The 13,505-nt window shown below is 46.6% G+C and overlaps 1 protein-coding gene and 1 long non-coding RNA gene across 2 annotated transcripts in view; one reads left to right on the top strand and one right to left on the bottom strand.

The window, feature by feature from the left end:
• GALNT13 (polypeptide N-acetylgalactosaminyltransferase 13) overlaps window positions 1-13,505 on the bottom strand; it is a 61,543-nt gene that overhangs the window by 498 nt on the left and 47,540 nt on the right. Inside the window, 3 exon segments of the mRNA XM_051810176.1 lie at window positions 7,662-7,796; window positions 8,834-8,932; window positions 11,971-12,110. Coding sequence (XP_051666136.1) covers window positions 7,662-7,796; window positions 8,834-8,932; window positions 11,971-12,110 — 374 coding nt within the window.
• The window catches only part of LOC127481225 (uncharacterized), a 42,659-nt gene continuing 35,853 nt past the window's right edge, over window positions 6,700-13,505 (top strand). Inside the window, exon 1 of the long non-coding RNA XR_007908159.1 lies at window positions 6,700-6,991. This is a non-coding gene — a long non-coding RNA (uncharacterized LOC127481225). The remainder of the gene's footprint in view (window positions 6,992-13,505) is intronic.

The following is a 13,505-nucleotide window of genomic DNA, read 5'->3' as shown; positions in this document are numbered from 1 at the left end:
AAATACATTCCATGAAAACTCTTGTGTTTTAACACATTTCTCCTCCTTTGGGACACCCACCCCCTTCTGCTCCCACCAGGTTGTATTTCTGAGGGATGGGGACATTAGAAGGAGACAGAACTTATTCTGAAGGAATAAATCATCTGTTTGTAAGCATTGGAAGAACAAATTCCTGGAGAGATGCAGGGAAGTTAAACATCAAGTTGCGTATTTAAATGAAAAAAGACAGGTCCAGTCCCAGCTCAGCTCAGGGTGTTCCCTCCATCACTCCTTGGATTGATCCAGGGGTTTCACACAGAGAATCCCAGCAATTAACACCTTCCTGGAGCCTTTTGCTAAGAAATGCTGCATTTCCCAGTTTAATATTTCAGAAAAGGTCTTGCAGTTCCTAAAAACCACGGAAAGCTCTGTCAGGTGCAAAGGAAATGCTCTTCCACACATGGCAGGTCAGCAGCTGCACATCTGGACACAGCTGGGGAGGCCACACCCTGGAACACCCCTGGGAGCACAGCAGCGTCCCAGCTGGGGGTTGGGAATGAGCTGGATGGTGCTGGAGGGCTGGTTTGGCTTGGAAGGCACCTTAAAGCCCATCCAGTGCCACCCCCTGCCATGGGCAGGGACACCTTCCACCAGCCCAGGTTGTTCCAAGCCCCGTCCAACCCGGACTTGGACACTTCCAGGGATCCAGGGGCAGCCACAGCTTCTCTGCCCAACCTGGGCCAGGGCCTCCCCACCCTCCCAGCCAGCAATTCCTTCCCAATATCCCATCTCTCTCTGCCCTCTGGCAGTGGGAAGCCATTCCCTGTGTCCTGTCCCTCCATCCCTTGTCCCCAGTCCCTCTCCAGCTCTCCTGGAGCCCCTTTAGGCCCTGCAAGGGGCTCTCAGCTCTCCTTGGATCCTTCTCTTCTCCAGGGCAACCCCCCCAGCTCTCCCAGCCTGGCTCCAGAGCAGAGGGGCTCCAGCCCTGGGAGCATCTCCATGGCCTCCTCTGGACTGGCTCCAGCAGGTGCACAAGGATTGTGACCCTGCCCCAACACCAACAACCACGGGAACAGGCAATTCCAGGACTGAAACCTTGTCTGAGATCATCCACTGGATAATCAAACACAGCAAAGGAACAAACAGGGGAACAAGGATGAGCAGGAAAATCCTGGAGCCTCCCAGACAGGGGAGAAAAGGTGAATTAACACCAAAACAGCCCAACCTGACCCAGGTTATCTATTGATGGCTTGAAATTCTCTGTCACCAACATCTCTAGGATTCAGTTACTGGAAATCAGGAATTTCACTGTCGAAATCAGGAAATTTCAAACTCATATGAAAATTCTATGAAAAATTCTATGAAATTCTGTGAAAATTCTATGAAAAAGTCTATACAAATTCTACGAAACTGCTACAAAAAAATTCTATAACAAATCTTAAAAAAATTCCACGAAATTCTATGGAAAAGCCTACAAAAAATTCTACGAAAACTTCTGTGAAAAATTCTATGAAAAGATCTACAAAAAATTCTACGAAAACTTCTGTGAAAAATTCTATGAAAATGCCATCAAAGTTCTACAAAATTCTACAAAAGTGCTATGAAAATTCTATTAAAAATCTATGAATTACGTGAAAAACGAATGTTTTTGAAAACTATGATGCAACTGGCCTTATTTTTCTGTCTTGGAAGAGGGGCCGAATCTTCAGCTCCTGCAGATAGTAACAGGAGACCCAGGCACTTGAATTCATCTAAAATTATTTATAACTAATAATAACTAAGACTAAAACTACTAATAACTAATGGTAACTACTAAGAACTAATAAGGGCTGAGCAGAACCAGCATTAAACATCTATTCTATGCTATTCTGGAACAATCTGCTGTCTTGGTTTGTGTAGCACTAAAACAAGACAGAGATGCAGTTTTTTGGGAAGAGCACCAAGCACTGAGTCCTGTATTTGCTGCTGTACCAACCTCCCCCTGGGAGCTACAGGAAATAGTCGGTGGGGCTGTAGTAAACCTTCCTAAAGACTTCCAGGCGGGAGTAGTTCCTGAGGATCCAGGTCTGCAGGGGGCTCCCGTTGCAGGCCTCCACCGTGGGGCCGTGGGAGCCGTCCTCGATCCTGCTCAGGGTCAGGCACGACTGGGTGATCACGTGCAGGAAGGTGTGGGTCTGCAGGGCACACACACGGGCAACAGTCAACAGAACCCAAGGACAAGCAGGGCCAAAGGCAGGGAGGGGGTCGGTGCCACCCTCAGCGGGCAGCGGGAACAGCAAAGGGACAAACAGGGGAACAAACAAACGACTGCTGGATAACGGGCTGGGAATGCTGCAGGCACACACAGGGGGATCCACAGGGATATGCATGAACCAGCCTTCAGCTTCACACAAGACTCCTCCACTTCACATCCCATGGTCTGAAGCCAAGGCTGCCTCTGGATCCGCCTCCCCCGTTGTTGCCTCACCCCAATCCCCAATTCCCAGTGCCCAGCAGGATCTGGGGAGAGATGAACTTCCTCCTGCACTAATACCCTGCACCAACCACCATTCCCTGTGTCCTGTCCCTCCATCTCTTGTCCCCAGTCCCTCTCCAGCTCTCCTGGAGCCCCTTTAGACTGTGGAAGGGGCTCTCAGCTCTCCCTGGAGCCTTCTCTTCTCCAGATGAATCCCCCCAGCTCTCCCAGCCTGGCTCCAGAGCAGAGGGGCTCCAGCCCTGGGAGCATTTCTGTGACCTCCTCTGGAGGCCATTTGAGAGTCATCAAATTAAAAATATAGTGAATTAAACATTCACATATGAGATAAGGATTTTTTTCCTCAACTACAATTCCAGCTTTTCCTTCCTGGTGCCAACACCACCGAGTGGGTTGGGATGGAGGGGAGCTTCTACTCCCCTAAATTCTGCCCATCACTGCAGGTTCCCGAGGGCTGGTGCTGCCAGGGCAGCTGGAGATGCTCCTTCTGCCCGTTCCCTCTCCATGTTTTTGGCTTGTTAAGGGAAAAAGTGGTGTGAGTATAAAGAGGCCACTAAAAATATCAAGGACAAGTGTCCTTATAATGCCACTTCGAGTGAACATCACTGTTGGGTTTGTTCCATTATGTATCACTGCTCCCTGTGCCTTCTGTCTGGGATTCTTTTCAGGGAAAACAGAGGCACATAAATAAATTCCTTGGGAATCTCTGTGTTGCATGTTTGTATTATATTAAATCCCTAAAGTCAGTGGATTGTTCAGGGGTAAAAACAAGGCCAAGCATCATCTTGGTAATCTGAGGAGACTTTGCTACATGGAATGCTTTGGGTGGGAAGGGACCTTAAATCCCATCCAGTGCCACCCCCTGCCATGGACAGGGACACCTTCCACCAGCCCAGGTTGCTCCAAGCCCCGTCCAACCAGCCCTTGGACACTCCCAGGGATCCAGGGGCAGCCACAGTTTCTCTGCCCAACCTGTGCCAGGGCCTCCCCACCCTCCCAGCCAGCAATTCCTTCCCAATATCCCATCTCTCCCTGCCCTCTGGCAGTGGGAAGCCATTCCCTGTGTCCCGTCCCTCCACACCTTGTCCCCAGTCCCTCTCCAGCTCTCCTGGAGCCTCTTTAGGCTCTCAGGTCTCCCTGGAATCTTCTCCTCTCCCCCAGGTCTCCCAGCCTGGCTCCAGAGCAGCTGGTCAAGAAGGTCTGGCACGCTGGAGCATCTATGGGAAGGCACTAAGAGGTGTCACTTCTACAGGCACTGCTGGAGGAGGAGGGAGACACTATTCCAGGGTTTGGGATTTGGCACAGGGGTTGGAGTTGGTACCAAACTTACCTCAAAGCTATATTCCCATTTCCCAAAGTACTGATGGAAGGGGAAACAAAAGGAAATTGGAGTCAGCAAGTCAACAAACATTTTGTGTGAGGCCCCTCGACTCTCCAGGAATGGAAATTCCACAGCCTGGCACAGACACAGTGTTTGGGGACAAACAGGGGTGCTCATGCAGGATCAAATCATGGAATATCTGAGTTGGAAGGGACCCACAAGGATCATCCAGTCCAATTCCAGGCCGTGCACAGACACCCCAACAATCCCACCCTGTCCCTGAGAGCGTTGTCCAAACCCTCCTGGAGCTCTGGCAGCCTTGCAATAAATCCTGAGGAATCCATCAGGAATAAATCCTGAGGAATCCATCAGGAACAAATCCTGGTGTTTCCCATCAGCTGTGACACATTCACAGCATTATTTTTCCCTGGGTTCATTGGTGTGTGCTGTGTCCCAATCCTGAGGTGTCCCTGGATGTCACAGGGAGACACAACTTGGGAATCACCAGGAATGGCAGCACAGACCAGGACATGCTCCACGTGCTTCCACCTCAGCCCCATGGATTCATCTGGAGCCAAACACCAGCTGCTCCTGCAGGAATATCTGCACCCAGACCAAGGTCCCATAATGGGGTAAAACAACCAAAACCCCAAATTCCCAAGATGAGCAAGGTCGGGCACCGATGGGGCAACTCTGGCTCTAGCCTGAACAGAATTCCCAGATCTTTTCTGCTGATCCCCCTCCTCATTTCCCACCCCATTCCAAAGCAAACACATTCCTCCATTATAAATATGATGTAAAAATGCTGACAGGGAGCCTTTGGATGAATCCTGCTTGGCACATCCCACTGCCAGAGGTGAGGGATGGAGCTGCCCTTGGGAGGGACGGGCAGCTTGGGAAAGGGCAGGAATCATGTCATGGAATCCTGGAATGACACAATTGTTTGGGTGGGAAGGGACCTCAAAGCTCATGAAGTTCCACCCCCTGCCCTGAGCAGGGGCACCTTCCACTGGCTCAGGCTGCTCCAAGCTGGCCTGGAATGTGTTATACATTTAAATATCACACATTAAACTAAACTAGAACGTTATCAAACATTTAACAACAGCAAGAAATCAATACAAATTGCCTGAAAATCGGTACTGAGAAATCCATTTTAATGGTTATTCACATTCCCAGCCCTGTTGTCCATTTTACTCCTGAATACCTTCAGCAGGAGGAGGGAAATGGTCTGAAACCACAGAATAACCACCCAAAATCCCCTCCAGCCAAGTCCTGAATAGGCAAACAAAGGTAATAATTAATTTCACTAAAAAAACCAAGTTAATGGATACGAGGGATTCAGGCAATGCCTTGTAACTATTTGGGAAAAAATATTAAAATATCACAAGCTGGTTGTTTTCTCCGGAAAAAATCCTGAATATTAGGTATGTTTGGAGCCTAAAAATACACCAATAAACAGCCATACTGAAATGAAAGGGAAGAAGGGAAGCTGAAGTCTGAATATTGAGAGTAAAACTGACAACGAAAATATTTGGTTAATAAATACAGAGGTACAGAAATCAATGGGCTGTTCCACAGCAGAACAAGCAGCAAACCCTGGGAGATCCTTCTGTAAAAACCCGGAGTATTTCTGTTTTGTGAGCTCCATCTCATGGCTGAGCTGGGTTTTACACAGCTCCTGAGGAACTCTCCACTGTGAGGCTGAAACACTCAATTTAAGAGAAAAACCAGCCTGTTTCCTGCATTAAAAGGGCTATTTGGTTGGCAAAATTCCAGTTTTCCAGGCAGAAAAAGGTGAAAGAGCCATTGCTGGGAAATGCTGGAAATACTTTTTAAAAGACTGTATATCTCAAATCCATCAGTATGGTTCTACCTTTGCAGCCATGGAGAGATGCCAGGATAATGTATTTTTTAAATCAACATTTTTTTTTCAGTTTATCCCTCGAGGTATCAACTGAGCTGAACTTGGAATCTCCCAACTTCAGTGTGTGAAAACCTGGAATTTTAAGGTAGGGATGGGTCTGGAATCTGCGACCTCAATTCCACGTCCTCAGCCTCTGGGCAGGCCCTTAATGTCTATTAAACCAATTAAAAACTGGCTAAAAATCAATTATTGCAGGGGCTTCTGTGCCAGGGCCAGATAACCCTTTCCATGAAGAAATTTTGATTTTAATCTGCTGTCTCCTGTCTAATTTAAAAAGAAGGATTATTTGGACATAAAATCCTGATAAATTTACACATATTTTGTATCAATTTTTCAACCTCACCATAGCCCACCACCTTTCTTATCTCATTATCTTAAAGAGTCAACAGAAATAAGCTGAAAAGACTTTAACTAAAAAAGAAAAATAGATCTTGTTCAATAAAATATAACTAAAAAATAGATCTTGTTTAATAAAATGTAACTAAAAAAATAGATTTTGTTTAATGAAATATAACTAAAAAAAGGAACTTGTTTAATACAATACAACTAAAAAAATAGATCTTGTTTGATGAAATATAACTAAAAGAAATAGATCTTGTTTAACGAAATATAACTAAAAAAAGGAACTTGTTTATTAAAATACAATTAAAAAAATAGATCTCGTTTAATGAAATATAACTAAAAAAATAAATCTTGTTTAATGAAATATGACTAAAAAAATGAACTTGTTTAATAAAACACAACTAAAAAAATAGATCTCGTTTGATGAAATATAACTAAAAAAATAGATCTTGTTTAATGAAATATAACTAAAAAAATAGATCTTGTTTAATGAAATATAACTAAAAATATAGATCTTGTTTAACGAAATATAACTAAAAAAAAGGAACTTGTTTAATACAATACAACTAAGAAAATAGATCTTGTTTAATGAAATTTAACTAAAAAAAGATCTTGTGTAATAAAACATAATAAATATTATGAATATGAATATATGCTTTTCATTTATTTAAAACCTGCAAAATACTTCTTTGATTTGGTAAGAAAGCACAACACCAGCTGCCAGAAACGAGCCTTTTTAAGCAATAACTGGCTTTTTTACCCCTCTGAGAAAGAAAATTTACGGAATTATTATATGGAAAATTAAAAAGCAGCTTAAAAGCTGGTTGCTGGCTGCCCTGCCAAGGCTGTGCTGTGGCAGGAGACACCCCCAAGACCCTGTGCCAGGTCAGGGGACACGGTTGTGCCCCAGGAGGAGAGGGAACCGCCTCAGGCTGTGCCAGGGGAGGCTCAGGTTGGACAGGAGGAGGAATTTCTCCCTGGAAAGGGTGGTGAGGCCTTGGCAGGGGCTGCCCAGGGAGGTTTGGAGTGCCCACCCTGGAGGTGTCCCAGGAAGGCCTGGCCGTGGCACTCAGTGACAAGGGGGGCATTGGGCACAGGGGGGACTGGATGAGCTTGGAGGTCTTTTCCAACCTAAATAGTTCTGTAATTCCTTCCTATATGGAAGAAGATCATCTACTAATAATCTTCCCTTGGACTCCAAACCTCCCTGGGCAGGGGACTACCTGACCCCCCTAAGGGAGAAATTCCTCCTGATGTCCAACCTGAGCCTCCCCTGGCACAGCCTGAGGCCGTTCCCTCTCCTCCTGTCCCTTGTTCCCTGGGAGCAGAGCCCGACCCCCCCCGGCTCCCCCCTCCTGGCAGGTCCAAAGGTGGGTGAGGAAGAGGAGGGTCCCCCCAGCCTGGCCTTGGACACTTCCAGGGACGGGGCAGTCACAGCTTCTGTCATAAATGGATTGAGCAAGTTGTGCCCCAGGAAGGCCTGGCCGTGGCACTCAGTGACACGGGGGCATCGGGCACAGGGGGGACTCTGCGACCTTGGAGGGCTTTTCCAGCCTAAACAATCCCGGGATTCTGCCAAGGACACCCCCATCCCTCAGGGGCTGTCCCCGACCCCCCGGTACCTCGGCGTCGTACTCCCAGAGCTGGTTGCCCCTCATGTGGTGGCACTTGAGCATGAGGACGGGCCCGTTGAGCCGCGACACGTCCAGGCACAGGTCGTCCGTGCGGATCTCCTTGTCGGCAGTGTAGGAAAACACCTGGAACACACGGGTGGAGGGTCACAGAACTCCAGGCTGCTCCTGGGGGGCTGCTCCTGGAACCCTGCAGTGTCCAAGGCCAGGCTGGATGGGGCTTGGAGAAACCCGGGATAGTGGGAGGTGTCAGGGTTGGGATGGGATGAGCTTTAAGGGCCCTTCCGACCCGACCATTCTGGGATTCTCTGGTTCCACGGATAACTGACCATGAAGGAAGCTGGGTTTGGGAAAGTCACCACGTTAAGAAGAAAAGCGAATGCTAATTAAGCTGGTGTAAAACTCCCACCGATACTAATTACAGAGACGATGATATTAATGTCACCTAAAAATAGAAGGTGAGGACAGAATGCATTTTATAGCTAATTAAAGAATGCATTTCACACATCCCAGTGTGACAGGTAAAACATTCCTCCAGGGATGGGGGTTCCAGCCCCTGCCAGGGCTGCACAACCTTCACATTTTGTAAAATTCCTATAAAACCTGTTCTGCTGTTGCCTCAACCTCCAACCACCAGTGCCAGGAATTCCCTTGGCCTGGTGCTCAGCACCAAGGAGGGAAACTGGGAGAGATCCACTGCAACCCACAGAAACACTCCAGACATCAGAGAGAGAACTCAAGAGTTGGAATTACATGAAATGGCCAATATAACAAAATAAAATAGAATAAGACAAAATAAAAGGTTCAAAGAAATGGCTGAGTCCTCCTAAAATTCTTCTGACTCAAATGCAAAATATTTTGTTCATTGATTCTTTTATATTATTTGCATATAAAATAGAATTCAAATAGATATTTTTAAATTTAAAAATGTGTCCATAAAATATAGTATTTTATAGAAAACAATGTTTTCTATAAAATAGTATGTTTTAATATAAAAATTATACAGCTATTTTTCACTAATATTTTTTATCATGAACCAAGGACCAGTGAGGTTCCCCAGGACAAGCCCCCAGCCCTACCTGGGTGACATTTCAGCTCTCACAGCACTCTGAACCAATTATTTCACAAAAACCACACCTTTCCTCTTTTTTTCCCTGCTTTACCTGATTTCCTCCCATTCCATGGCAGTTGAAAAATCCCACTTTCTCGTTTTCCTTGCGGCCCATGTTGTCCAAACACTGGTTGGTTTCAACGTTCCTGATCTGGAGGAAGGAAAGAGGTGAAATATTCCTTGAAAGGAATGTCTGTAAATGCCACCTTTCTGCAGAAAAAAAATCGTGTTTCTATCAGCAGAAAGTACATTTTCTGTGCATTCAAATATAGGTATTGATTTATTTTAATGTATTTATTTGTTGAAAATTGTAAATATATCACCCTCCCAAAAGAAGGTGACAATAAATACAATAATTACAAGGAGTATAATGAGATTCTAAACTATATATTAAGTGTAAGTGTGAAAAGCATTTGAGGGAAATCTCATTCAATCCTCCTTATATTGAGATTGCCCTGTACTCCAGAGTGAGTTTGGAGCATCATTTTTCCTTGGATTTGAGCTGAGGAGGAGCCTGGTCACCCCCCTGCTGCCCTGCCAGGTGGGATGGTTCAAATCCTGCCTAAATCTCCACTGAAAAGGAAAAAAAAAATGACTGAAAAATGCACTTCTGATGGCTTAAAAATTGCCCATTTCTGCTGCTTTGGGGCTCAAAATCCCCTTTCCTCCTCCACCGGCAGCAGCTGGAACAGCCAAGCAGGAATTTGAATTCCCAGCCCCTGAACTGCTGTTGCCATAGAAACTGAGGCCACCTTGGCAAAAATCAGGTGTTTTAATAACTGTTTTCTGACTTTCTCATAGCTCTGTTTTGCAGCCTGACAATGTGGCACAAACCCACGTTATTTGACACTTGTTAGACGAGTTCTTTCCTTGCTGTAAACCCACTCTTCACTTTATTTTGCCATAATTTAACTGGGAACCCAACAGTGCCTTTTATTTCTCGCTACAATGGCAAGTTTCAATGGGAAATTACTTTCCTGGGCGTTAAAAAAAAAAAAAAAAGCCATTTTTTTTTCATTTGACTGTTATTCTATCCTTAAATCAACCCATTCAAGAGCTTTGAAAAGTCAGCGTAGGTACAACTCAATAGAGTATTTTTAACAGTTGAATTTTAAAGAGATTTCAGCTCCTGGTGGCACAAAACCATGGCATTATTAGGAATGTCTGTGATCCTCAGCTCCAGGCAGCCTGGCTGGAAAACACTCAGTGAACAAACACGTTTCTTTTTTTAAAAAAGCCCAAAAAAAGCATTTTTTTTTTTTAGCCTGTTTTTGAGCGATAAGGGATGATGGAAAGCCCCCTTCAACTGCTGCATATTCATTATGTCAAAATATTAGTCCCAAACCTCACTTTTCCCATCCACTGCCCCATTTCAAAGATAAATCTGGACGGTGAGCATTTGGAATGTACACTCAGCTTACAGATGAATTTTTAACGGTGCAATTTAGCAACTCCCCCTTAAAAGAGGCTTGGAGAAAGTACCCCCAGCCCAGAATAATCAAGATAAATATCCAGGAGTGACCAGCAGCACTTCAGCCCTTCTCCAAAGCCTCCTCACTCCTCGGGGATGGCTCTGTTTGCTCAGGGCACTCACTGGGTGGTCAAACTGGTCTTCTGGACTTACTGGTTTGTTGGACTTACTGGTTTGTTGGACTTACTGGTTTCCTGCACTTCCTCATTTGCTGCATTTACTGGTTTATTGCACTTACTGGTTTCTGTGCTACTGGTTTGCTGCATTTACTGGTTTCCTTTACTCAGTGGTTTCCTGTACTACTGGTTTCCCTTATTTAATGGTTTCCTTTGCTTACTGGTTTCCTGCACTTACTGGTTTGTTGTACTCACTGGTTTCCTGCACTTCTGTTTCCCTGCATTCCTTGTTTCCTGCACTCCTGGTTCCCTTCATTCCTTGTTTCCTGCTCTCCTGGTTCCTTGCATTCCTTGTTTCCTGCACTCCTGGTTCCCTGCATCCCTGGTTTCCTGCTCTCCTGGCTCCCTGCATCCCTGATTTCCTGCAATCCTGGCTCCCTGCATTCCTTGTTTCCTGCACTCCTGGTTCCCTGCATCCCTGGTTTCCTGCTCTCCTGGCTCCCTGCATTCCTTGTTTCCTGCAATCCTGGCTCCCTGCATTCCTTGTTTCCTGCACTCCTGGTTCCCTGCATTCCTTGTTTCCTGCTCTCCTGGCTCCCTGCATCCCTTGTTTCCTGCACTCCTGGTTCACTGCATTCCAGGTTTCCTGCACTCCTGGTTCACTGCATTCCAGGTTTCTTGCACTCCTAGGTCCCTGCATCCCTGGTTTCCTGCACTCCTGATTCCCTGCATTCCCTGTTTCCTGCACTCCTGGTTCCCTGCAACCCTTGTTCCCTGCACTCCTGGTTCCCTGCATCCCTGGTGTCCTCCACTCCTGGTTCCCTGCATCCCTGGTTCCCTGCATTCCTTGTTTCCTGCACTCACCTGTTCCCTGCATCCCTGGTGTCCTGCACTCCTGGTTCCCTGCATCCCTGGTTCCCTGCATTCTTCGTTTCCTGCACTCCTGGCTCCCTACATCCCTGGTTTCCTGCACTTCTGGTTCCCTGCATTCCTTGTTTCCTGCATCCCTGGTTCCCTGCATCCCTTGTTTCCTGCACTCCTGGTTCCCTGCATCTCTGGCTCCCTTCATTCCTTGTTTCCTGCACTCACCTGTTCCCTGCATCCCTTGTTTCCTGCACTCCTGGTTCACTGCATTCCAGGTTTCTTGCACTCCTAGGTCCCTGCATCCCTGGTTTCCTGCACTCCTGATTCCCTGCATCCCTTGTTTCCTGCACTCCTGGTTCACTGCATTCCATGTTTCCTGCACTCCTGGTTCACTGCATTCCAGGTTTCCTGCACTCCTAGGTCCCTGCATCCCTGGTTTCCTGCTCTCCTGGCTCCCTGCATTCCTTGTTTCCTGCACTCCTGATTCCCTGCATTCCTTGTTTCCTGCACTCCTGATTCCCTGCATTCCTTGTTTCATGCACTCACTTGTTCCCTGCATTCCTTGTTTCCTGCACTCCTGGCTCCCTGCATTCCTTGTTTCCTGCACTCTTGGCTCGCTGTATCCCTGTTTTCCTGCACTCCTGGCTCCCTGCATCCCTGGTTCCCTGCACTCCTGGTTCCCTGTATCCCTGGTTCCCTGCATTCCCAGTTTCCCGTACCCCCGTGCCCATCCCGTACCTCTCCCAGGGAGTAGTAGCGCCGCGGGATCTGGGAGTCGGGGTAGATGTTCTCCAGGTACCAGGAGAAGGGTTTGCACTTGAGGCTTTCCCTCAGGGCCTTCCTGATGGACACATCTCCATAATCCACCTTCACCACACCTGGAATGGGGAGAGAAGAGCTGAGCAAAATCCCCTTTGGACTCATCCCAGAGCCACCTCCAGCCGGCACCAGCTCCCAGTTATCCATGTCCACGTGCTGGGATTGGGGTGCAGTGGGATGGGAGGGTTGTCAGCCTCACTGAGGATTATATCCAATTAAATCATTATATAAAATTAAATCATCCCACAATCATGGAATGGTTTGGGTTGGGAGCAACCTTAAAGCTCATCTTGTTCCATCTCCCTGCCATGGGTAGGGACACCTTCCCCTAGCCCAGGTTGCTCCAAGGCCCATCCAACCTGGCCTTGGACACTTCCAAGTGAACCAAAAGCAAGTCAAAAATTCCCTGTAGCCCAGTTAAATCTCATTTTGGACAAGAGCTGTGGTCCAACCAGGGCTGGCAAAGCAGCAGCAACTCCCAGCCCTCATCTGGAACAGTTTGGACAACACTCCCAGATTTATCTCTGAAATCCATCCTGCATTTCCTTCATCTTCTACTTCCCATTATTTATGGGATCTCACTTTGAAACTGTCACACAAGTGAAGCTCCAAGGGTAGCAGAATATTCTGTCAGGAAATCATACCTTAAAGAACAAGGTGATGGCAATTTTTAGAGAAATTCAGTACAAACCCCAGTAAAACTGTCCATTACTACCCAAAACACTTATTTGGGATCCCTCCTCATGCCCACATTTCAAATATTTGCTGGTTACATCTCTGACAAACCAGGTTTATGTATCACTGTGTAATTGTAGGAGATGATGTAATTCTGGATAATTGACTGAAATAGAGCTGCCAACTCTTGCTCCAGGCTAAATCCAAGTGCTCCTGGAAGCACTTTATCCTGCTGACAATGGCCAGGAGTGACTGATGCTCCACCAGCAAAAACTCCCCAGGAGCCCCACCTTCTTGCCTGGTGCCAGGGAATTTAGGTGGCACCTGCTCAGGCTCTGGGGAAGCATGAAATGATAAACTCCAGCGAGTGGAAATACTCCAATAAAACACTCAAGCATAACTCAGAGAGAGAAATTAAATCACAAGGACTTCTGGGGTGGTGGAGGAGCGAAGGGAGATCAAATCCAGGTGAAATCCAGGTGCTGTCCTCTAGCAGAGCTGCTGGAGGTGCTGAACAGGAGTGGAATCTGCAGCTCCCAGGGCATCTTCTGAGCAGGACATTCAGGAAGGGTTTGGGGAGGTTTTATCCAGGTCTCAAAGGATTCCAGGGTTTTCATACTTTTCCCCCCAAACAGAGGTAATTTATCAGCCGCTCTGCAAGCAAGGGGATTGATCCCAGAGTTCCACTGGACTGTTCAGGGGAAAAAAGCATCTAAAGGTCAGCTCTTAGTTAATATTTTAGTTTTCCCAATGGCAATTACACTGTCACTGATTTAATT

This window comes from Manacus candei, unplaced genomic scaffold (genome assembly GCF_025592945.1).
Source record: "Manacus candei isolate 608988 ecotype Guabito, Panama unplaced genomic scaffold, ASM2559294v1 h1tg000077l, whole genome shotgun sequence".
NCBI lineage: Eukaryota > Metazoa > Chordata > Aves > Passeriformes > Pipridae > Manacus > Manacus candei.
Note: the sequence above shows the minus strand (reverse complement) of the source record. Positions and strands in the feature narration are given on the sequence as shown.